This window comes from Gorilla gorilla, chromosome 11, assembly GCF_029281585.2.
Source record: "Gorilla gorilla gorilla isolate KB3781 chromosome 11, NHGRI_mGorGor1-v2.1_pri, whole genome shotgun sequence".
Classification (NCBI taxonomy): domain Eukaryota; kingdom Metazoa; phylum Chordata; class Mammalia; order Primates; family Hominidae; genus Gorilla; species Gorilla gorilla.
Window position 1 is genome coordinate 127,227,530 of NC_073235.2, and position 27,388 is coordinate 127,254,917.

At 37.6% G+C, this 27,388-nt stretch overlaps 1 protein-coding gene across 3 annotated transcripts in view; it reads right to left on the minus strand.

Moving 5' to 3' along the window:
- CUL3 (cullin 3) overlaps positions 1–27,388 on the minus strand; it is a 111,617-nt gene that overhangs the window by 50,925 nt on the left and 33,304 nt on the right. For all 3 annotated transcript variants that reach the window (XM_004033281.5, XM_031008769.3, XM_031008768.3), the window contains one exon: positions 10,761–10,874. In XM_004033281.5, the coding sequence (XP_004033329.3) occupies positions 10,761–10,874 (114 nt within the window). The remainder of the gene's footprint in view (positions 1–10,760; positions 10,875–27,388) is intronic.

Here is a 27,388-nt window from a genome sequence, read left to right on the forward strand (position 1 = left end):
GCCCGTTTCCCCCACAAAACAAAACAAAAACAACCCAGGATCAAAAGTATAAAAACCAAAGGGGAAAAACCCCAAGAAGTCAAAATGTTCTAAGACCTTTGCCCTACCCAGAAAGTGGTAAGAACAAAACAAAAAACTGATCTAATGCATATAATCTCTAAGGTAACTACTAAAATAATAATAACATGTAAATAATAAGCTAATGGGGGGTGGGGGTAATAAAATACACTTATTAATCTAAAGAAAGCAAAAAAAAAAAAGCTGAGGAAAGTAATAAAGAACGGATGAGACAGAAAAAAATAGGACAGTAAATTTAAACCCAAATGTATCAGTAATTATTTTAAATGTAAACAAACTAAATGCTTCAATATATGGAACAAGTGATACCCTTAAAATTCTGGGTTTATCATAAACTCTATTAAACAGTCAATTAATGTAATTCTTTTGCACTGAGGTGATTGATAGAGCACAGTGGTGAAGACCATGAGCTTTAGAATCAACTTCTAAATTCAAATTTGAATAAAAAATCAAACACTGCAAATTCAAAGGCTTAAACCCAATGTTCTACTCCAGTTATTCAGTAAATGTATGATTTTGGCAGGTTAATCTCTCTAACCTCATTCTTAATCTTTCTAACCTCAGTTTTTCATTCACAAAAATGGAGATAACATTCAACTTTAAGGTCAAGTATTTAAAACATGCGGCACAGTGATACAGGTATTTAATAAATGATATCTGTTGTTATGTATTTGGAAAAACATTTACCTTCAAAGAAACACAATAAATTTTTTTGTTTTATTGATCTCCTAAAGTATTGCTTAAAAATAACAAAAATAATGATAAGATAATAATATTGTTACGATTAAATAAATTAACATACATAAAGTGCTTAAACAGTGCCTGGCACGCACCAAAGGTAAAAGTATTATTTGCTCTTTTGAGTAGCAGTGTTGGGGAGACTCAGCCAAGGAAGGCTTATATTAACCTACTTGAAGAGTTCCTAAAGAAACTGTGATCAACTTAATCTACTCTGTTTTCTTCCTTCATTATCATAATTCCTCAGACACTACATCTAGCTGTTCACTTTCAGTTTTAAGATGGTATAAAATTTAAGAGCTAAAAGGGGTCTAATATTTAAAATAATCTAATCAACATATCCTTACAGATTCCATAGATAGGTTTCAGGCACCCATAAACCCCTTGAAACTGCACAAAGTATGTGTTCTATGGTATGTGCATGCACACATGCCTGCCTCTTCCAGGAGAGTTCATGAAATATGACCATTTTCCAAAGGATCTATGACTCCCAAAAGATAAGAATCAGATCTCTTGTCCAATAATTTTACAGATAAGAAAACAAGAGTCTTGAGAGGGTAAATAACTTGAGCAAATTAATGACAAAGCAGGAACTAGTTTCTTAATTCACATTTAACATTTTTCTCACTACTCCAAACTTCCCATATACATTGTCAGAGTCCACTTTATGTACACAAGTTCATTCCCTTTACTCTATCAAGATGTGATGTATTTCCGGGCTGGGCGCTGTGGCTCATGCCTGTAATTCCAGCACTTTGGAAGGCCGAGGCAGGTGGATCACCTGAGGTCGAAAGTTCGAGACCAGTCTGGCCAACGTGGTGAACCCCGTCTTTAAGAAAAATACAAAAAATTAGCTGGATGTGGTGGTGGGCGCCTGTAATCCCAGCTACTCGGGAGGCTGAGGCAGAAGAATCGCTTGAACCCAGGAGGCGAAGGCTGCAGTGAGCTGAGATTGCGCCACTGCACTCCAGCCTGGGCGACAGAGGGAGACTCCGTCTCAAAAAAAAAAAAAGAAAAAAGAAAAAAAGAAAAGAAAAACAAATAATGTGCTCTATTTCTGACCACAGGGTCTACTTCATGTTAGGCAGTGTAAACACTGAATACTTGCCTTCCTAAACTTAATGTCATGGACTGCTAAAATCATCACTGCATATACCCAGAAAACAGTTCACAAGGCACAGTGATCAAGTTTATCATTCTCCAACCTGGGCGACAGAGCAAGACTAAGTCTCCAAAAAAAAAAAAAAGTTTACTGTTCTATTAATCTGTTTCAGATAGGGGCTGAAAAATAGTAAATAACATTTTTAAGTAGCAAGAAAAATAAAATTAAAAAACAGCAGGAATTTAAGGAAGGAAGAAACCCTTATTATCAGGCACATTCTTAACCTTTACAGTATTTCATGATGCCCTGGTTTCCTTGACATAAGGCCTAGTGTGTGACTTCTAACTATAAAAAGATGCCGGGGTACTGGATACTGGTCAGTCATAGCTATAAAAATTAGAGCACAAATGGGGAAAGCCTGTCTTAAAAAAACCTTTCTTACAAAAGCAAAGTCAGTCAAAATGTTAAGAGGTATAGCCCAAAAGTCACTGCATCCTGTTTCTTCTAAGTACATCATTCTGAAAGCAGAGAAGGTGCCAGGAAAATTCTTAATCTATCTGTGCTTTTCCAGAATATAGTTATTTTCAAAATTATCTAAATGTGCAACCTAGAATATTGTGAACAAACTTTTTAAAGAGCTAAAATCATCAAAATGTACATGAGAAAACACAGACCCACAGACTCCATCATCTCTATGTTCTTATCCTATCTTTTGGCCTCCAAAAAGGCACACAAATTCTCCACGGTAGCTTTAGCAAATAGCGTATAGTATTCATCTAAACTCTGCTCCTTGCCACCTATTACCTTTGGTTCGCACTATGAGCAACATTTGCACTACAACGTTCACACTAATGAGCAATCTGACACACTCCTTTAAGATGCCTAAATTTTAATCTTGCATTTTATCAAGATTCCCTCCAGCCACACATTGATATAAGCAAACCTTGAACCTCATCATTAGAAGACATCAAATAACTCTGGCATTGAAGATCATCTTTTTCTTCCCACCTCTCCTACTTTGTTACACTTGAACGATCCCGTTTCTCATTCTCACTAGATCTCTAGGTCTGCTGATCCCAAATACGTAATACTTCTATTTCATGGACCATACGAGATTCACTTGCTTCCTTTAACAGCACAGACCCACAGCAACCATTTCAAAAACGCTACTATCTTAGAATTCTCTCCCACACCCAAGAGGGAAAATTCTATCACTGGGTTTTTCCTTATTTTGAACACTCTTCTCTGAGGCTAAGTACCCTGGAAAAAGGTCAAACTCTAACTGGCTCCACTATACAAAATTTGTGCCAACTCACCTAAATTATCCCCTCACAACTATAGATAATCCATTTATTTACACCTAGTTGATCACAGCACAGTGAGCATTCCATTTTTTTTCCTTGTATTAGTTTCTTATTGCTGCTGTAAAAATTACCACAAATTTGTAGTTTATCTATTCTCTTATATTCTAGAATTCAGACAACTGAAATCAGTTTCAGCGGGCTAAAGCAAAGATGTTGGCAGGGCTGGCTCCTTCTGGAGGCTCTCAGGAGCACCCATTTCCTTGCTTTTCTAGGGGCCATCTGTCTTCTTTGACTAGTGCCCCCTCCTCCATTTTCAAAGTCCATCACTCCAGTCTGTTTCTACAATCATATCGCCTTTTTTCTCTGACTGACTCTTTCATCTCTCTGGTAAGAACCAGTATGATTACATCAGGTCCACGGGAACAGCCCGGGATAATCTCATCTAAAAATCCATAACATAATCACATCTGCAAAGTCCCTTTTGCCATATAAAGGCAATATTCCCAGGTTTCAATGATTAGTCATGGACATATTTTGGGATTAGTGGGCTGGGGAGTAGCCTACCACACTCCTTCAGGGCTCAACAACTCACATGCTTCTGTCACCCTAAACTGATGGCCCTACCTTCTACCTTACTAAGGAGACTAGAATACCAAAAGAGAGTTTCTCAGCTTCTTTCCTCTCCATAAAGTTATTTTTACACACCACTTCATCTCTTTACCCATCCTTGATGACTTTCCAAATAGCTCAAAGAAGCAGTGACCCTCCTTTCTTGGGTTACTCTCTCCCCATTCCTTTGAATTTATTCCCTCTAATCTCCTTTCAGAATAATTTGCAGAATACCTCTGCTGCAAATACCTTTGCTGCAAAGGTATTTGCAGAATACCTTTCAGAATACCTTTGCTGTTTGTGAAGATGACTGGAAATACAGACAAATTCAAGAAGAAACACAAAAATACCTTTGAAATTCTCCATAAAGTTTTGCACAGCAATTCTTCTATTAGCCTTCTTAACAGAAGATCAAGATAGAAAATCATTTTGTTCCCTTTGACATTAACTGTAATTGCTTGAGTAGCCTATGGAATACTATCTGTAATTTTCCCTTAACATTATATTCATTTTCATAGCTTGAAAGAGAAAAATGAACCAAATATTAATAAATACTTATGGATTGTATCAATAATTCAGGCTGTAATATAACGTATATAACAAATTTTCTGTAACGTCAAATCTTTTCCCAATCATTAATCATTTGAATAATTAAAACTGAAAGTGAAACATATTAACCAGTACCAAACTATCTTATAAGCTAAACATGGAGTTATTTCTTTAATAAAAGAATGAATCAGCTGGGTGTGGTGGCTCACGCCTGTAATCCCAGTACTTTGGGAGGCCGAGGTGGGCAGATCACGAGGTCAGGAGATTGAGACCATCCTGGCTAACACGGTGAAACCCCATCTCTACTAAAAATACAAAAAAAAAAAAAAAAAAAAAAAAATTAGCCGGGTGTGGTGGCGGGCGCCTGTACTGTAGTCCCAGCTACTTGGGAGGCTGAGGCAGGAGAATGGCATGAACCCGGGAGGCGGAGCTTGCAGTGAGCTGAGATCGTGCTACTGCACTCCGAGACTCCCTCTCAAAAAGAAAAAAAAAAAGAATCAAATTAACGTATGTAAGTAAAGCGGGGATTACAAACTCTTAATGCTTTCAGGAGCCAAACAGGTAATGCAAGTCTCAAGCATTAGGAAGGGGTGGAGTGGCAGAAACTAGAGGCCACATGTTCCATCAAGAGAGATGTAGAGTTGATCTTTGCCAACACCGAACCTGCCAAACAACAAAGTTATGTGGGACAAATTTTGAACAATCGTTACCTCCATGTAACCTGCGACTTTATTTACATTTTCAAGAGGCAGTGTGTCCCATAGTATCATGCATAACATTTTAGACACAGACACCTCCTTGTTAAGAGTAAAAGTCAGCTAGGCCGGGCCTGTGGCTCACGCCTGTAATTCTAGCACTTTGGGACGCCAAGGTGGGCAGATCACGAGGTCAGGAGATCGAGACCATGATGGCTAACACAGTGAAACCCCGTCTCCAGTAAAAATACAAAAAAATTAGCCGGGCGTGGTGGCAGGCACCTGTAGTCCCAACTACTCAGGAGGCTGAGGCAGGAGAATGGCGTGAACCCGGAAGGCAGAGCTTGCAGTGAGCCGAGATCGCACCACTGCACTCTAGCCTGGGCGACAGAGTGAGACTCCGTCTCAAAAAAACAAAACAAAACAAAAACAAAACCAAAAGTCAGCTAGCTGAGTAGGTAGTAGATGGACAGACAGTGAAGTTTCTTCTCTCCTCCTGCTCTGGGCCTAAGATCTAAAATCCCAATAGTTAGAGCCAGTAACCACAAGAAACCTGCATAGTTGGTAATATAACCTAAGAGTCTAGGTTGAGGGTAAAAGTCTTACAAAAAAAAAAAAGTGGAGATGTCCACAGAGAAAAACTTTTTTGATTTCTGAAAAATTAAAAGCATATTTTATCTTAAATGAGGTATCGGTTAGAGAGGTGCATATGTTTGTCAAAAATCATTTTGTACACTTTAGTTCATTTCAACGTACATTAAATTTTACCTTAATTTTAAAATGCACTTTTGGTTGGGCACAGTGGCTCATGCCTGTAAGCCCAACACTTTGGGAGGCTGAGGCAGGTAGATCACTTGAGCCCAGGAGTTCGAGACCAGCCTGGCCAACATGGCGAAACCCCATCTCTACCAAAAATACAAAAATTAGCCAGGTGTGGTGGCATGCACCTGTAGTCCTAACTACTCAGGAGGCTGAGGCAGGAGGATCGCTTCAACCCAGGAGGCGGAGGCTGCAGTGAGCCGAGACAGCACCACTGGACTCCAGCCTGGGCGACAGAGCAAGACCCTGTCTCAAAAAACAAAACCAAACAAACAAAAAAAACCCCATAAAAATGTACTTTTAAGTACATTTTAATTAAGCCTAGAACACTACACATAAAAAAGCAATGTAATGAAGGATATGAAAATTTAAAAAATTTATCTTGTAGAACATGAAGGTATCAACACTTTCTTTTTGAACCTAAAATAGCTTTTTTTTTTTTTTTTTTTTTTCTTTTTTGAGATAAGAGTCTTACTCTGTCACCCAGGCTAGAGTGCAGTGGCATGATCTTGGCTTCCTGCAACCTCTGCCTCCCAAGTTCAAGCAATTCTCCTGCCTCAGCCTCCGAGTAGCTGGCATCATAGGCACGCACCACCACACCTAGCAAATTTTTTGTGTTTTTAGTAGAGATGGGGTTTCACCACACTGGCCAGGCTGGTCTCAAATTCCTGGCCTCAAGTAATCCACCCACCTAGGCCTCCCCAAGTACTGGAATTACAGGTGTGAGCCACTGTGCCTGGCCTAAAACAGCATATTTTTAATAAGCATTTTTAAAAAGTGTAGTTTATTAAAAAAAAAAACATACTATATAACTCTGCACCAACTCATTAAAGATATATGTAAGTGCCTAGTTTGTACAAGGAGCTGTGGTAGGTATTAAAGACATAATAGTACACAAACACTGCTTCCATCCTCATACAGTCCAGTGGGCAAACTACACACTGAATAGTTGGTTAATGACTGTGATAAATGTTGCAAAGGAATAGTACTAGGTACAATGAGAGCAACTGCAGCCAGTGGGGAGCACGTGGGTCAGGGAAAGCTTACCAGAAATACAAGGTAAGACATAAAGAATAAGTAGAGCAAGTGACATTAAGGAAAAAAAAAAAATTCTAGAAACATTTCCAGACAGAAGATATGTAAAAGAATTCCAAGATGAGAGATAAGGATTTCAACAGGGCAGTGACATGATCAGATTTGGCTTTAAAATAGTAATCCTGGGAGCAATATGGAAAACAGAGAAGAGCCCAGTGAACACTGTAAGACTAGCAACACTGAATATTTGAAGAGAGAAATGAAGGTGGTTTGATGTTGAGTAATAGACAATAAAGAGAAAACTGTAGAGTCTAGCAACAGATGATGTAGGGAGAAAGAAAGAACTTATAAGAATAATTCTCAGGTTTCAGTATGATAGTGATTATCAACTGAATGATAGTGATTATGAGCTCATTTGGACATGCCAAGTTTGAAGTACTTCAGAGAATGAAGGCTCCATTAACTAGACAAATGCATATATGAGTCTGAATCTCAGGAAATGAAGCTAGAGACACAATTTGGGAATCATCTGCACAGAGGCACATGAAGCTACATAAGGTGAAGAGAGTGTACCATGAGAAGAACAACTAGGACTAAACCCCAAGAATGCCTCTATTTAAGGGGGGATGGTGGGGGCAGTTAGTAGTCATTGAAGGAGGAGGAGAGGCTAAGAAACAGTAAGAAGGTAGGTAGGAGGCATACAAAGAGAGTTCTTTGTTACAGAAATCAAGGAAACATGTTAGAAGAACGAAGGAATGACCAACTGTGGCAAATGCTGCTTAAAAAAAAAAAAAAACAAGGAGAATGGGGATTAGCAGTCTCTCTATTCTGAGATGAAAAGATACCATGGTGATACTAGTAAGGGCAAAACTTAACGTAATAGTTGAGGTAGAAGCTTAACTGTAATGTATTCAAAGTGTATGAAGGATGCGAAAAGGAAGATGGCAAATGTCAACATTTCTTACAACACATTTAGCTATGAATGACACAGGACAGATCCTGGGAGACAGCGCAGGGGTTCACCAGAGAATTTAACAGAATTGTATTCTGAGGATTGAGTGAGTGGCTTGAACATGTTTAATGCTGGTTGAGTAAGATCCAATACGAAAGGTAGAACCCTAAAATACTTAAGGTTCATGACAAGGTAGAAAGGGATTGACCCAGAGCACAGGTTGAGATGTGGCCTCTGACAGAAGAGGACACCACCCTCCACTAAAAGAGGAGGGAAAAAGAAAAACATAAAAGGGGAGAAAATACCAGTAAAGCTCTAGATTTAGCGGCGAAAAATGAGCATAGTTCCTACCTGATGCTTTCTCTTTTCTGTGAGAAATAGAAGGTAAGATCATTTACTACAAGGGAGGAAACCCAAGGGAGAGATGGAGGTCTGAAGAGAAATAACTGCTGGAGCAAGCTGACTAAAGAAAAAGAGTGAAACTGCTGGGCAGTGTGAAGGGCTGACCACAGGTCTGTGATGCGACAAACAGTGAAACAGTGGCATCAATCTACCCTGTATGAATTTTCAGTTCATGCAGCACTGTGGTACTACCGAATTGGTTTGATGAAAAGATGAAGGGACAAGAAATAATACCAGTTAACCTCTAATGAGCATGTTACTATGGGCCAAGCCCTACAAGTGGTTTACATGAATTGTTCCACTGAAGCCTCATGACTACTCTACCCAATATTATTTTCATTTTATAGATGAGGAACCTGACGGGTGAACTAATTAACTTCTTGACCATGTGTGGAGTCAGAATTCAAGGTTTGAGATTTCGTTGCAAAAAAAAGAAAAAAAAGAAAAAAGAAAGAAAAAAAGGTAGGAGGAGGACTGAAACAAAACACACTTTAAAAATAACATCAGAGTATGCATGTGTATAAAATTTTAAAGTTCTTCTTTTGTCAAAAGAATAAACCGTAAGATTACAAGTGGTTTTCTATCTTAATGTTAGTTAGGATGCAATTTAAAGACTCACCATATCTAGAACTTCGAAAACAACAAGCTAACTTATTTCAAATTTATATGCCAGATAATATATGTTGTCACATACCATCTCATTTAACTTCAAAATGATAACACAAGGTTAATTTATAACCGGATGAGAAAAATAATGCTCAGAAAAGCTAAATAATTTGTTATACCTTTTATCAAATCCCTTAAAAGTGAAGTGGCCTCTCCCTGACCCCCTTGCCACTAAGCCCTTACAAAACCAGGGGTAACAGGCCTGACTGAATTCACAGAGCAGAACAAAAAACTTTACAGCTGTTTGTTCTCATTGGAAATTCTTTCCAAACATTGCTTTATTCTACCAAGTAAAAGAAACTAGGACAAGCTCTCATCACTACATTAAAACTAAAAAAACTAGAAACAAAAATATAAAAAGGTAAAACTTTGGGAAAAAATAATTATATCCAATACACAAACATAAACACTGATGTAAAACAAGTCATTAACTTCTTAATTTTGGAGTGATACAATAATTAAACTTAATGAATCTAGCGTCATTCTATAGCACCAAATTTTTTTTAACTGAGAATTTAATCTCTCTGAAAGTTATTAAACAGCTGAGATCAAAGTCAGTGTTTTCCAAATGATCTTGCTGAACAGGATTTTTTTCTTGACTGATGAAAACAAAATACAGCAATAGCCGGTGAAAAATGGAATATACATGTGAAGAAGCTAATATCCTTAAACAAGACTAGCTGCAATATTGCACTGCAATAATATACTATTAAGAAAAATAGATGGCAGTTATGAGTGTATGATTATCAGAAAAAATACTTGATTAATATGACATCCTCTCTCACTGAAGATGTAAGAATTAAGGATTTAAAAACTTGTAAGAGAATATTCAGCTTTTGTTTCTCATTGTCATTTAACAACTCTTAAGGAGATGTTAATATGGTTTTTTCCATATTTTCCATTTTAAAGGACAAGTGCTAAATACTAAGAAAAAAATTAAATCATTCCCTTTCAGTTTCTCATTCTAAGCATTCACTAAGTATGTGAACAATTAAGATTTTTATTCATGGCCGGGCACAGTGGCTCACGCCTGTAATCCCAGCACTTTGGGAGGCCGAGGCGGGCAGATTACGAGGTCAGGAGATAGAGACCATCCTGGCTAACGTGGTGAAACCCCGTCTCTGCTAAAAATAAAAATAAAATAAAAATAAAAATAAAAATAGCCGGGCGTGGTGACGGGTGCCTGTAGTCCCAGCTTATCAGGAGGCTGAGGCAGGAGAATGGCGTGAACCCGGGAGGCGGAGCTTGCAGTGAGCCGAGATCGTGCCACTGCACTCCAGCCTGGGGAACAGAGCGAGACTCCATCTCAAAATAAATAAATAAATGAATAAATAAATAAATAAATAAAAAGATTTTTATTCACATAGGCTTCGGTTGGCCCTTACAAAGAAGGTACTGTTCACTTAAAAAACAAAAACCACCTTCCACACTGAGACGTACTATAACTAAGCTAGACAGAAAGTCATTGTGTTTTGAAATGTTTAATTTCTTTTTGAGACGGAGTTTCACTCTGTTGCCCAAGTGAGAGTGCAGTGGCATGATCTTGGCTCACCCCCCGGTTCAAGCGATTCTCCTGCCTCATCCTCCCAAGTAGCTGGGATTACAGGTGCCCATCACTGCACCTAATTTTTGTATTTTTAGTGGAGACAGGGTTTTGCCACGCTGGCCAGGCTGGTCTCAATCTCCTGACCTTAAATGATATGCCCACCTTTGCCTCCCAAAGTGCTGGGATTACAGGCGTGAGCCACCGTGCCCAGCCTTCAAATGCTTAACTGCTTAAAGGAAGAAAACATTTAAAAAGCTCTACTTACCATGTACATTAGTATGTCTCTAATCATCACCATAGCTGTTTGATGATCATTCCAAGCTTGATTTAGCGTTTGAAGAAAGTTGTTATTCAATGAATTTAGTACATCTTCTCGCACCTAGTAACAGAAGAGTTCATTAGTTTGCACACACACATCCACACACTCGTATACACAGGCATGCACATATCTGTTTAATAAAATAATGAAGTGGAATCTTTAATTTAAATCAAAGAAATGTTATAGGCTAGTAGAAATATTTTAAGCTATAACCTATACACAGAAGAGTATCAAATGTATATGTATAGTACAGACTTCTCTTCTGATCTCCAGAACATAAATCAACTTCCTAGGTATTTCCCAACCCTCCAGTGACTTGACATCATTGTCAGAGTAAAATCCTATATTCTTATAGTAAGTTACAAGGGCCTGTAAGACTGGCTTCATGCTACTGCTGAATTTCCTACTACACCTTCCCTTCCCCAACTTTGAATAATGGTTGAGAATACTGATTTTGGAGTCAATTACCTGGGCTCCAATCCCAGCTTCCTAACAAACTGGGTGACCTGGGATAAATATTTAACCTCTGTGCCTCAGTTTCCTTATATGTGAAATAGCATTCTTCTTGTAGGATTGTTTTAAGAATTGAATTAACGCTAGTAATACACTTAAAACAGTGCTTAGTACTCCGTAAACACTCTATAATAAACTACTCAGTACACTTCAGCTACAATGGCCTCTTTACTAAATACAGCAACTGTGCTCTGCCATTCCTTCTGCCTCAATTCACATGGCTCGTCCCACTCACTTTATTTTGCTCAAATTTCATCTCTGGAGAGGTCTTTCCCAACCAATTATTTCAAAGAAAGCCTAGCTCTACTTCTTCACCATACAATTTGTTTTTTGTCATAGCATTCATCGTTACCTACTATATTAGTTTATTTGTTTATTGTTTCTTCCACTAAAATGTAAATGTCTCCATGGTGGCAGGATTTCTGTCTTTTCCATGTGTATATCCCACACCTAGAATAGTGCTTGGTATATATAACACCATTTATTTCATATCCCTGCCCTCCAATGCCATGATTCACCTCCAACATAAGCACTTTCAGGATTACCTGCTTTTGCACATAAAGTTCCCTTGAGCCTGAAATGTCTTTCCAATCCAACCCTAATAAAAGACTATTCAAGACTTCAAAAATTCCTTTCCACAGTCCACAAGCTTAGTACCATCCTCTCTGATAAAATGTTATTGACCACTACTCTTTCCTGCTATGCTATCTGCCCAATAAAAAGACCATTTCACTCAGAAACAGAATCTAGACTCTGGTTCTTGTTTTATCACAAAGTCGTCGTGTGTTTGTCTCCAAGTTCCTGTAACACTTTGGGACTATACTGCCAACTTCTACAGTTATTCAAATCCAACCAACCTTCCATAATCCAGCTAAACTCTCAATAACTCTACACTAAACAAAACTCTTTTATCTCCAAATATCCTTTACCATAGAGAATTTCTAATAGTGGTTAGCTTTTTCAGATTGGGAAAAAGCTGAAGTCATGGTGCTTTCTGAGAAACATCAACTATTTAATGTATGCTGAGATATATAGACACCTCTAAAACAATTATAAATACACATCCATAAAACGCCATTCTGTATCAGATCTAATATGAACAAGTGGCTAAAAGTGCCAAAGAAAATACACACAACACACTGTGGAAGAATAAATTCAAACTAAGAAAACAGAATCTTTTCCTACATATTGGGGAAAACGAGGTTATTAGATTTAATGATGAGACAATATATCTAGTCTACTAAATGTAAAGTATAAAAATCACTAGGCCTGTACCACATAATTTAGAATTTTATCATATATTTAATCTTTTGTTCACAAGACTAAGCTCCATGACTTCAAGTTACATCATCCAGAAATTCCTCCAAAAATGTTAACTGTATCTAGTTAATAGAAATACTTATACAAACTGAATAATGTATCATTTGTTTCAACTCATTAAATCTAGCACTTGTCAGATACAAATCCCCCCAACAAAAACCCAGCAAGCTGAAAACGTGCTTATTTTCAAAATTTTACACCAAGCTTCGTATTCCTTTACTGAAGAGTAGCAATTAAATTAAAATCATGACAATGCAAGAGCAATCTATGCTACATACAAAAAAAATACATATTTCAAACATCAGAATATCAAGCCCATTAATTATTCTTAAGGACTTATATGAACTTCTACATACCGCTATATTATAAAATTAAGTTAAATGTTAACTACATTAAAATCACCCTGAATTTGGAACACATAAATGTGCCTGCATATTTGTTGAATGAATAAAAAAATTGACCAATTAAATAAAAAGTTAATGTTATAAAATAAGGCATGTTCTTTAAAATCACTGATTTGTACATTTTATAATAAAATATATCAAGTATTTACATATTTGTCATCATATTTATACCTGCCTTTCAGCAAAATAAAACGTGATCTCCTAGTACAGTGTGTCATAATTGCCTTGTTTGCATCATACCTCAAAAAATTATCCTGACCAATAACGGTGAATTTTACTAGCAGAAAATAGCTACAATTAAGAGCTAATTTTATGTTTATTTTTCAATTATGCATACACACACACACAAACTCATGACTGAAAGAAGTAAAATGAATGCCTTAGATACACTGCTGCAATGTCTTCTTATTCAGATTACTCTATGAACAAAAAATTTTTCCTCTAACATTTCTGTAGAAAATTAGTTGAAAGTGAACAGATTATTTATTCAAACATATACAATAAAATAGTAGGAATGAGATGAAGATTATGAAGATTAAAATAGGCTTTTAAAAAGATGGTTAAGTTGGCACATAAACTACACATTAAGTGAAAAAAGGATCTTTATTTTACAAATTATTAACATCTTATAAAAAAATTGAAAAAGAAAGCAAGCATGGGAAATATGGTGGGAGGGATAACACTGTTAATCTCATGGCCTAACACAATCACCTACTTTCTGCACCAGCAAGGAAAATGGGAGGGAACCCTGCTGTACAGGTAGTACCAGAACCAAAACGGCCTATGGATTAAGTATGAACAGATAATTAAAGAAAACCTATACTAAAATTACACAGATAAAGAGTTGGAATTTGAGGGGAGAGACATGGAAGAACAAGTAGCAACACCAGAGAAATTGAGAGCAGGATGGGACCAGCTGTGACAAAAAAGATGAAGTGCAAGTAATGGAGAACTGATGGCTGTGCCTGGCACTAGCTTTGCAAAGGAAGAAAGAGAAGCTCAACACAGTGGATCACAAATCAGGCAGAAAATCAGAGTCACCCGAAGAGCTTTTACAAACAGATTTTAAGTATGATGCAGTAGTGTGTCCGTGGTCTCAGCTACTCATGAGGCTGAGGGGGTAGGATTGTTTGATCCCAGGAGTTTGAGGCAAGCCTGGGCAACACAGCAAGATCCTATCTCTAAAAATAAATAAGACTTCAGTGAAGAGAGTGAGAAAACAAGCCACAGATTGGGAGAAAGTATTTGCAAAAGACAAAGCTAATAAAGAACTATTATCCAAAATATATAAAGAATTCTTAAAACTTAGAAAGTAACTCAATTTTTAAAAAGGCAAAAGATCTTGACAGACACCTAACCAAAGAAGATATACAGATGGCAAGTAAGCATTTGAGGAGATCATAGGTCATTAGGACACTGCAGATTAAAACACCAATCTGATACCATTACATACCTTTGAGAATGGCCAGAACATTGACAATACCAAATGCTAGCAAGGACGTAGAGCAAAAGAGTATCTCATGCACTGCCAGTGGGAATGCAACATGGTACAGTCACTTTGGAAGGCAGTTTGGCAGTTTCTAACGAAACCAGACATACTCTTACCATATAATCTGGCAATCACACTCCTGAGTTTTTTCTTAAATGAGCTGAAAACTTATGTCCACACAAAACCCCACACACAAGTGTTTAAAGCAACTTCATTCATAATTGCCACAACTTGGAAGAAACCAAGACGTTCTTCTGCAGATGAGTGGATTAATAAATTGTACTACATTTAGAAAATGGAATATTACTCAGCACTAAAAAGAAATGAGCTATTAAGCCATGAAGAGATATAGAGATAATTTAAATGCATATTACAAAGTGAAAGAAGCTAATCTGAAAAGGGTATATACTGTATGATCCAACTATATGACATTCTGGAAAAGGCAAAACTAAAGAAAGAGCAAAAAAAAATAGGTATGTAAGTAGGCAGAGCACAGGATTCACAGGGCAGTGAAACTATTCTGTACAATACTATACTAGTGAATATATGTCCAAAACCATAGACTGAGTTCATTCCAAAAGTGAGCCCTCATGTAAACTATGGACTTGGAGTGATGACGTGTCAATGTAGGTTCATCAATTGTAATAAATGTACCACTCTGGTGTGGATGTGCATAGATGGGGGAGACTGTGCATATGTTGGGGCAGGGGTGTATATGGGAAATCTTAGTACCTTCCATCCTCCATCTTTTTTTTTTTTTTAGATGGAGTCTCGCTCTGTTGCCCAGGCTGGGGTCCAGTGGCGCAATCTTGGCTCACTGCAACCTCTGTCTCCCAGGTTCAAGCCATTATTCTGGCTCAGCCTCACAAGTAGATGGGATTACAGGTGTGCGCCACCACACCTGGCTAATTTTTGTATTTTTAGTAGAGACAACGGTTTCACCTTGTTAGCCAGGCTGGTCCTGAACTCCTGACCTCAAGTGATCCAGCCACCTCGGCCTCCCAAGGTGCTGGGATTACACTGTGTCCAGCCTCTCCACTGAATTTTGGTGTTAATCTGAAAACTGCTCTAAAAACCAAACTTTATATTTAAAAAAAAAAAAGGGAGGGAGGGAAGAAGGAAGAGGAAGGAGGAAGACGAAAGAAAGAAGAAGAAGAAATACGTGGGGGCCACCCAAGATCAAAAGACAACCCTAATTTTAAAGTATCTACCCAGGTGATTCTGATATAACATCCAGGACTAGGAAACCACTGGCTCCCACACTAGCCATTTCTGTCTCTTCCTTTGCAGAACTTCTTCAACATGAGTATGTTTTTATATTGTTGTAATAATAGTATTTATGCAATTCTGAGTACTCCTTTTTTCTTCTAAAAAACAAACAAAAAAAACCACACAGGATCCATGTGCAGAACGTGCAGGTTTGTTACATAAGTATATGTGTGCCATGGTGGTTTGCTGCACCTATTGACTCATCCTCTAAGTTCCCTCCCCTCACCTCCCATCCTCCAACAGACCCTGGTGTGTGTTGTTCTCTTCTGTGTCCACGTGTTCTCAATGTTCAGCTCCCACTTATGAGTGAGAAGAGTCCTGCTTTTTTAATGCCACTAATTAACATTTAATATTAACCTTTGGTTTAGGAGCAAAATACCTAGCTGCATCATATCATGTCCAATGCACCATAGTAATCCAAAGAAAAAGGTTAGATTACAATAAAGTGTAAGAAGAAAATGTCATCTGACAATTTTAAGCAAATGATACCAAAAGCATAATTGATAAAAGAAAAAATGCTAAACTGGACTCTACTGAAATTAAAAACTTTTGTTCTGTAGACACCACTGAGACAGTAACAGAGAGAAGCTACAGAATAGGAGAAAAACCAAATGACTGTATCCAGAACATATTTAAAAAAAAAAACTCTTAGAACTTAGCAATGACAGCAAATAATTTAAAAATGGGCAAAAGACTTGAACAGACACTTCACCAAAGAGGATATACAGATGGCAATTTTGTACATGAACAGATGTTCAACAATGTAAGTCATTTAGGGAAAAGCTAATTAAAACCATGAGAAACCCCTACACACCCATCAGAATGGCTAAAACAAAAGATGCTGACAGTATCGACTGCTGACAAAGATTTGCAACAACTAGAACTACCATAAACAAAATGGTACAGCCTTACCAGAAAACAGTTTGGCAGTTCTTAGGAAGTTAAATAACATCACGTGACCCAGCAACCCTACTTCTGTGTATTTACTAGAGAAATGAAAACTTACATTCACACAAAAATCACACACAAATGTTCATAGCAGCTCTACTCACAACCACAAAATGTCTTTCAACAAGTATACAGGTAAATGAATAAGCAAACTGTGGTACATTCGTACAATAGAGTATCAGCCATAAAAGGGAACAAATTATTGATAGAATAGTTTGGATCAACCTCAAAATAATTATGCTGAATGAAAGAAACCAGACTCAAAAGATTACAAACTATAATTCCAATTATATGACATTCTTGAAAAAAAAAATCCAAAACTATAGTGTTAAGATAGCAGATCAGTGGTTGTTAGGAACTAGGGGTTAAGAGAACTATAAAGGGACAACAGAGGGAGTTTACTGGGGTCAAGCAACTGTTCTATATCAAGTCTGACAGTGGTTACATGAATCTTTATGTGTGCTGAAATTCAGAGATATATGAAAATAAAGGCCAATTTTATTATACACTAATTTTTAAAAATTTGAATTACTATTTGAAAATTGGGCCCTGTTTCCTTATTATCATAAACATAAGCTATGATGCCACAAGCTTTATTCATAAAAGCAACTTTAATTCCAAACAATGAAAGAATTGTTAAACAATTTGAGTATATCAACCTTATGAACCACTCTGCAACAATTCGAACTTGACGACTATTCTTTGTTTCTGTGGATATAGCTTTTCTTGCATTTTTAAAAATTAAATCCTTAGCAAAGATTAAAGTGGAATCACTGTCAAAAGGAAACCTTTTTCTTTAAGAAACAGGGTGTCACTCTTTCACCCAGGCTGGAGTACAGTGACACAATTATAGCTCACTGCAGCCTCAAGCTCCTGGGCACAAGTGATGCTCCCACCTGAGCCTCCCAAGTAGCTAGGACTTCAGCAGCACGCGCCAGCACTTCTGGCTTTTTGTGTATGTGTGTATGTGTGTGTGTGTGCCAGCACTTCTGGCTGTGTGCGTGTGCGCGTGTGTGTGTGTGTGTGCGCGCGCGCACACGTGTGTAGGTAAGGGGTCTTACTGTTTTACCCAAGCTGGTCTCGAAGTCCTGGCCTCAAAGTGATCCTTCCACGTTGGCCTCCCAAAGTGTTGGGATTATACGCATGAGTCACCATGTCTGGCCTATTTTTCAACTGTATAATAAAACCTGCTTAATGATAAATTAATGTCCAAGCTGCAATATACACATCCTCAAGTCAGTCAAATTACTGGTAAAGAGAAACAAAAGGAGCTGGAAAGGAGGATGACAGGAGACAACAGCAGGCATGACCAGGAGCTACAGGCTTCCAAACTTTGCCCTTGAGTTTTCATTCCCAAGTATCTCCATGGATTGACAAGGAAGCAATACTGGGCCAGCAGCTCTTGGGCTAGCTGGAGAGCTGAAGGACATAATGTGCACAGTTCTCCCATACCCCACAACACACATAATTGTTTTTAATCATTAATTAAAATTTTTTCACACTTTACATTTCAATGCCTGGGGCAAAATCCCGGCCAGCCAATCCTAATTAAATGTCTAGGTAAAACAAAGAAATCATCAGCTAAAACAAATTAAAAACTTTAATTCTAAAGTTCATTGAAACTAAAACAGAGTCACATAATCAATGATGATATGGAATACTGAAAATTGAGGACTTCCTTGGTAAACAAGTCTCCAAATTCAGGACAACATTAGGTCCAAATATAGACAAATCCCCAAAGTACAGAAATTTATACTTGGCATTACTGTCCATCAAAAAAATACTAATCACGTATTAAAAACATAAAATGAGACATAATAACATGGAACACATCCTAATTATACCAGGACATTAAAAAGTATCACAGAGGTACAATAACTCAAAGGTATGTCATTCTATAAATCTATAGTATTTTAACATTCACCCAGAAGCTAAGATAATCAAAATCTGCTAAGGTTGAATATCACTTATCCAAAACACTTGGAGGCCACTCATGTTTCAGATTTTTTATTTTTTCAGATTTCCGGTTTTTTCAGATTTTGGAATATAATACTTACCAGGTAAGCATCCTTAATCCGAAAATCCAAAATCTGAGATGCTCCAATGACCATTTCCTTAAAGCATCATCTCAGCACTCAAAAAGTTTCGGATTTTGGCCAGGTGTGGCGGCTCAATGCCTATAATCCCAGCACTCTGTGAGGTTGACGTGGGCACAATGGCTTGAGCTCAGGAATTCAAGACCAGCCTGGACAACATGGCAAAACCTCGTCTCCACCAAAAATATAAACAATTAGCTGGGGGGGGGTGGTGTGTGCCTGTAGTCCCAGCTATTCAGGAGGCTGAGGTGGGAGGATCACTTAAGCCCAGGAGGTGGAAGCTGCAGTGAGCCGAGATCATGCCACTACACTCCAGCTAGGGTGACAGAGTGAGACCCCTCCCATCTCAAAAAAAAAAAAAAAAGTTTCAGATTTTGGATTTTTGGATTAGGGATACTCAACCTCTTTGCAGACAACTGCCCAGGGAAGTCACTAACTAAGGGCTCTGACCAAGTCACCTAACCTATCTAGTCTGTAGCACCTCTTTACCTGTGATGTGACTATGGTTGATTAGATCAATGACATCACGTTCCACTGAAATGCCTTACTTAGCACCACTGCAGAAAAGACTTCATTTCCCCTTATTAAATATGATTTATAATAGTTTTGTATGATTTTTTAAATTGGGGCTTCTATTTTAAAATAATTGACAGCCACTGGATGCCTGCTATCTTTCTGGCTCTAAATTCCAAAACATGTTGCCTGTTTCATCTGTTACAGACAGCATAATACAAAAGCATGCAACATTTACTATGACCTACAAAAATAGCACTTAATGCCATAATTTCTTCAATCACTTTATTAACGATGGATAAGTTGCTTTTAGTTTTTTACCATTATAAGTAATGTTACAAAAACATTCTTACACATACAAAAAAAGTTAAAAAATAAAAATAAAAATAGCATTTAAATTTCCACTTAAAACATACTTTCTTCAGTCCTGCATTAATCACACGTGGTCTAGGGGTTTGTCACTTTATAAATTTTGCCAGTTACATGAATTTTAGTCTTCCAAGGAATGCCATTAAATAATTCTTAAAGATTTCAAAATTTTTCCACCTTATCATACCACAGTGGTATGACACAAACCTATCAACAAAAGTGGCTTACTAGATAAAGTGAATCCCAATGGGAGACAAGCCATAAGGTATAGAGGACAGCTGACACAACTGTTTGAGAAAAAAGCTTCATGGCTCTTTCCCTCACCCTGAGAATTCCTGATCTAAAAGGTTAAAAAGAAACACTGCAATGTTCTGCTATTTTTACACAAGTCATATACAAAAATAGGGGCAGGTCAGGAATAAGGACACTTGCTTTCCTTTCCTCTAAAGGATAGAAATTTCTGAATGACTGGAAGGAACTCTTACCTCGTATTTTGAGGAATTCTTAATGCAGTCAAACTCCAATTATTTGTACAACTAATATAAATTTGGTTAACAGATGTTGCTGTTATAATACATATAGCAATCTTAAGATTTCTGTATCTCAAACAAGCTTGTACTAAGGCCAAGATAATTAATTTTAAGTTTTGTAGATATTTTAAACTTTCCAAGAATTAACTAATGAGATTCCTGAATAATATAAAATTCACTATCCTTTTCATACAGTAGACTGTGTTATTCTCATTATTTTTAATTAACTTTAATAATTAAGATGGCAATAGTGATCAGAAAAATTATACCAGTATCCTTAAAAAAACAGTAAGATAGCCACTGTAGGTAAAAAATTTTCTCCATTGCTGCCAGAAGATTCCTCATTAAGTAATTTTCTAACATACATAGTAATGTAACTTAACAGCATTTCACAAAAAGCACACTACTCTCAATTTCAAAATCAAATTCATTCTCAGTGGAAATATTCCCCATTCTTACTCTTTGCTTTAAGTGTCCAAAATGAAGCTCTTAAAGAAATCAGGTCCTATTATCAGATATCAACCACTCATTCAAAAGTATACAAAGTATTTCCCCAGACTGACAATTCATGTATTTATGTTTGCTTCCAGCAGGCAAAACAGGGTGCCTAGCACTATGGTGGATACAAGACACTTTCAGCCACTTTATAATCTCTGAGGGAGAGGGGAGAAGGGGGAGCCTAATATTAGCATTCAAATGACCTCAATACAAAGTAGAATACAATAAATAGCACTACAGAAAAGTTACAAAGTTCAAAGAAGGAACACAGAACAGGTGTTAGGACAATACACTTTCACAATTTCATACATAAAGATAATTTGCTACATGTTGAAGCAAATACTATTTTAAAAATCACATAAAATTTGACATTTTTAAAAAAGGCATTCTTAGTTCAAATATGCTTTTAAACTGGTCTTAAAATAGTATGACTTAGAAAAATCAGGATTTCTCAATCAGTACAAAATACTATGAAAAATGATAGCTTTTTACTTACTGGTTGGAAAGGAATGCAGAAAGAAAAATGACAGTACACCACAGAAAAACACCACTATGACTTATCGTTTGTAAAGTATCCTATTCCCAATGGTTAAGATATACATGAAAAGCTATTATTTATAGCATTAGCATCATGGTTAAACTTAGTAACAGGCACACTGACAGAATTAATCAGGAAAACATACACAAAGCATGACAACATAGCTACCAGTATTTTTGTTCTCAAGTACGATGGAAAAAACAACCATGGTTTCTCAAGATAACATGATCTGGTTCTAAGCCGACTGACAGACTTCAATCTCAAAAAAACAGAGGCATATAGCCCGATAATCACCTGTGTTTTTAAATGGTTGTTAGATTTAGTAATTAACTCGAGTAGGGAGAGGTATTACCCCACACAGAGAAAAAAAAAATGGATCTCAGCTATTTGTGGCTATGAACCAAGGTGGTTTCCATTTTGACTGCTGGTAGTATTCTCAAAGATTCATTTCAACAGACAACTGAGTGCCAACCACATGCAAAGAGGAGACACAAAGATAAATGAACAGGTCCTACTTCATTTATTCACTTAGTAATAGAAGAATATCACTAAAAAATACAACAGAAATAGGATGGGGGGGTACTTGCCCTCAAAGTACAGTCTACCTAACAACTTAAGCAGAATAGCCGATACCTAACATGGGCAAACTTGTTAAAACAACACTTTTAAGCCTCCTCTCCCCCAACATCGTTTCTCTTCCATCCCTTTCAATGTAGAAACCATTCAATTTCCAATGTCCTTCATATCCCACGGTTGCTGTTTTCCTGACTCTCTAATAATCCCTTTTCCACACACTATCCCCGACAAGTCTCTGTCTCTTTTGGGATTATGCTATTTATATTTAGGTCACTATCCCCATATCATACCCATTAACAGTTTTCACACCTAGCTCACAGTCTCTTCTCACTCCTGTCACCACCATCCCAAAAAGCATAATGGGTTGAGTACCTTCCAGCAACTTTTAAGTTAAACATCAAGACAAGATAGCATGAAAACTAAAGATGAGCAAGCAGCAACAAGGAACTGAAAATGGCACTCATCCTAAATGCCTGACTACATCTTCCCCACTGCAGTCAGCCTTTCTAAGGATTAAAAAGCAATGGCTCCCACCACCAACAGAGTAACACTCAAATCCCCTACAATGGTTTTCAAAATCTAGCCCAACCCACTTTACTATCCTCATTTCCTACAAAAACATTCGAAGATGCTTTTGTTCATCCTTATGAACAACAACATGTTCACCTTCCATCTACACTGATCTATCTCACTACGCTCATACCTACCTGCCATTTTTCTCATTCAACTTTCTCTCCTTGTTATCTACCGGGACAATATTCTGGCTTTGCTCACATGATGAATCTTGAGTAATGCTTTAAGTATAATCAAAAGTGACCTCCTCTTTCTACCTTGCCCTGAATTCCTCAGGCAAAATAATTCCCCCTCAAATCTGATTACCTCACTAAAATTATGGGATTCTTGCTGGCAAGAATCATGTCTTATTTATTTTTGGGTGGCTGAAACATAGGAGAAACTCAATCTCTGTGGGCCTCTGAAATGAATCTGAATTTGCTAAGGAAAATCTTATTCCCAAGTGTTTCTATCAATATTCTTAACTCACTGCAGTCATTATATATTGTATATATATATGCCATTAACAACATTAATTTTAACGTTTTCCATTAAATTAATTAATATTTGCCTAGAAAGGGAAAAGCACTCCAAAAGCTTTATTATAAAAGGAAGTCTGTTTAAGTAATTGACATAAAGAAGAGTCCACAGTTTACCTTAAAGTTACCAACTTCATGCCCACATAAATATCTTAACTTACTTACAAACAAATATAAAATTTAAAACTGGTTCTTCTTCCCCATCTAGAAATAGGGAGAAAAATATATTGAAAAAGTAGTTCACACAGAGACAGCATTTTCAGCAAATAAGACCCTAGGTACAAAAGATAAATGGTGAGGAATTATTTGTTCTACAAAAAGTCATTGCAGTTTACAAAGAAATTCAGAAAAGAAAGTCACCTGAAACTTGAAACTATGTCCCCTTCAAGGCTGCAATTTCCCTACTGGTAAAACAAAAGTGCTTAGAACAGATTATGACTACAAAGCATAGATCCAAGTATGTAAGTCTAAAACGTAACTTCCACAAAGGCAGGAATCTTTCCTTGATATAGTACAAATGCTCACACCAGTGCCTTGCTCAACAGGCGATTTTCTGAATAAAGGAAAGGTGAGCAGGATGAAGCTCCTCTTATTCTGGCTTCCTCCCATTCAATCGAAGTAAGATATTATTTGAAGAATAGGACATACGGATAGAAAAACTTTGAAAACCACTAGAATAAATGTTCTTTCCAATAATAACTAAAAAGATAAGTTAATTTTAAATGTTAACTTTTTTTTTGTTCAGCTATTTTTCTAAGAAACCAACTTTCAAAGTTCAATAATTTGTATAGGTTCATTTATGAGGTTACCATGTTATTTGATTATTACTATGGAGTATTAAAGATGAAGAAATTAAGCATAAGGTAAATCTAAGAAAACTGCTAAGCATTACAAAATCGAGATAATAAAGCTCTTCCCATATTAAAACTAAAGTTTCTCCCCTGACTTCAAGAAAATTAAAAATTGAGGCCAGGCACAATGGCTCACGCCTGTAGTCCCAGCACTTTGGGAGGCGGATGGATCACTTGAGCCCCGGAGTTCGAGACCAGCCTGGGCAACATGGTGGAAACCTTGTTTCTACAAAAAAATATACAAAAATTTAGCCGGGCATGGTGGCACGTGCCGGTAGTCCAGCTATGTAGGAGGCTGAAGTGAGAGAATCACCACAGCCTGGGAGGCGGAGAATGCAGTGAACCGAGATTGTGCCAACGTACTCCAGCCTGGGAAACACAATAAGGCCTGCTCTCCAAAAAACAACAACAACAACAACAAAAAAGCTGGACGCTGTGGCTCACGCCTGTAATCCCAACACTTTGGGAGGCCAAGGCGGGTGGATCATTGATGCTACTAGGAGTTCAAAACCAGCATGGACAACATGGCAAAACACCATATTTACTAAAAATACAAAAATTGGCCAAGCATGGTGGCACACGCCTGTAATCCCAGCTACTCGGAAGGCTGAGGCAGGAGATTTGCTTGAAACTACAAGGTGGAGATTGCAGTGAGCCAAGATGGCGCCACTGCACTCCAGCCTGGGCGACAGCAAGACCTTGTCTCGGAAAATAAATTAAAAAAAAAAAAAAAAATTGAAACGTTTTTATTCGAAACACATGGCACGGGAATAAACAGTCTTAGAGACTATTATCTTCCTAAGTCTTAATAACCTAAACTTATCAAGACACATAATCATAATTTTTAAAGTTCTTTGGGCTAAAACGACCAACTCCAAACTCATTTTATAGATTAATACTTTAAATTCCAGAAAGGTTTAGTAATTTGTTCAAGATTATTAGTGAGAGAATTAAGTCCCAACGCTCAGTTCTATTTTCTACCTATTACTTTTCCCACTGCAGCTGCATCTAGGTTATTTCTTACTATTAAAGTGCTCAACAGGAGTTAGAAGAAGAAAAGGCAAGTCCTTCGTTACTCTACAACAAGCTTAAAGACTGTCAAGTTTGAATCCCAAATAGGAACCTTATGAAAGGAGAATGAAAGAAGATGGCTCCACCCTTAACATGCCCAAAAGTAGCAAAACTAATTATTACTATTTCTAAATTTAAAACCATGCTTTAGTATCTGACTTACATATACACATATGTGTGCGCGCACACACACACACGCACACACACACGCAAAATGGCTGTGAAAAACTGTAACTCTGCTAAATACCTGTCAAATATTATTATCTTATAATGTAAGATTAGAGCTAAGTCTTAAGTACCACTAACTGGCAACTTTTCAGTCTCCACTGCAATCCTCAATGTATCTGAACACGAAGTGTTTAAATTCCTCAGGGTGCAATCCTGGGCCCTCTTTTCTCTTGTCTCTGTGACTTCATTTACTTCCAGGGCTTTAAATACAGGTTGGGTACTCCTCACCCTAAATGCATGGGGACCCGAAGTGTTTCAATTTTCAGATTTGAGTATTCGCATATACATAATGAGAGATCTTGGGGATGGAATCCAAGTGTAAACATGAAATTTATTTGTTTCATATACACCTTATACACATAGCCTGAGGGTAATGTTATATTTTAGTAATTTTGTCTGTGAAATAAAGTTTTGGCTGTGCTTTGACTGTGACTCCATCACATGAGATAAGCTGTGGAATTTTCCACTGTGGCATCATGTTGGCGCTCAGAAAGTTGTGGATTTTGGAGCATTCTGAATTTTTGGATTAGGGACGTTCAACCTGTACCATCTATATGTTCACAATTCCCAAATACACATCTCCAGTTTAAACTTCTCAGATAATTTGATTTGCATATCAAATTTTACAGGTATCTTTAACCTGTTCAAAATGGAGCTCCTTTGTCTGCCCCACCGTATCAGAAAATTAAATCACCTAGCCAGTTAGCCAAGAGCCAAAAACCTAAAACTGATCTTAGATTTGTCCCTGTTTCTTATTTCCTACAATCAATCTGCTAGCAGGTAACGTTCTTTCTACATCCAAAATGTATCTTGTATTTTAAAACTTTTCTCAATCATAACTGTCACTACACTAGTGTAAATCATCACTGTTATTCACCTGAATTTCTGGATTACTCCTTCCTGGTCCCCTTATTTCAACTCTTATGCTCTCTAACTTATTTATCTTGCTTAAAATCCTTAAATGGCTTCCTAACGTACATATAATTAATTACAAAGCCCTCTGCCATGGCTTCAAGGTCTGGCATGATCTGGCTTCTGCTTCTCTCTGCAACCTTGTCCCATTCCTCTCCATTACCAACTCTTAGCTCCCTACTTATGATGGGATTTTATTCAATGTCTTTAGAAAGTGGCAAAGAATAGCCCCCAGCTTTTTTTTTTTTTTTTAATCGCTCTGTTGCCCAGGCTGCAGTGCAGTAGTTCAGTAACAGCTCACTGCAGCCTCAAACTCCTGGGCCTCAGCCTCCTGAGCGACTGTGACTACAGGTGTATGCCACCAAGCCCGGCAATTTTTTTTTTTTTTTTTGAGACGGAGTCTCGCTCTGTTGCCCAGGCTGGAGTGCAGTGGCGCGATCACGGCTCACTGCAAGCGCTGCCTCCTGGGTTCACACCATTCTCCTGCCTCAGCCTCCTGAGTAACTGGGACTACAGGTGCCCGCCACCATGTCCGGCTCATTTTTTGTATTTTTAGGAGACATGTGGTTTCACCGTGTTAGCCAGGATGGTGTCGATCTCCTGACCTCATGATCTGCCCACCTGGGCCTCCCAAAGTGCTGGGATTACAGGTGTGAGCCACCACGCTTGGTCAATTTTTTTTTTTTTTTTTTTTTTTGTAGAGACAAGGTCTCACTATGTTGCTCAGGCTGGTCTCAAAACTGCTGGCCTCAGGTGTTCCTCCCACCTCAGCCTCCCAAAGTGCTGGGATTATAGGCGTGAGCCACTGCACTCAGCCTGCTGCCTTTTTAAAGTAAAGTTTTATTGGAATACTGCCATGTTCATTCATTTACATTTGGTCTGTTGCTGCTTTTGTGCTACAAAAACAGACTCTGAGGAGCTGTGCCTGAGAACGTATGGCTCAGAAAAACAAAAATACTGACTATCTGGTCCTTTACAGAAAAAAATACTGTACAGCCATTCACTTTGCCTAGAATACTCTTCAACCCACTTTTCTTGTGAGCGCTTATTCTTCTAATCCCAGTTTAAACACTATCACTTCCTCAAACAGCCCTTTCTTGACCTATGTGGTTGTCTTTATCATTTTTTCCTCTATCACTGTATCCTTTCTTGATTATATTTTATAACTAAATACTTGTTTACCTGTTTACTATCTGTTTCATAAGTGCAGGAATCAGATGTGTTCTATTTACCAATATATTCCTTACACCTAGCACAGAGCCTGGCAAACAGTTTTGAATGCTGAATTCTGTGATGGGAAAAGTCTTACAGGATACCTTTGACACTCTGACAAAATGATATATATTCTAAACGTCTTT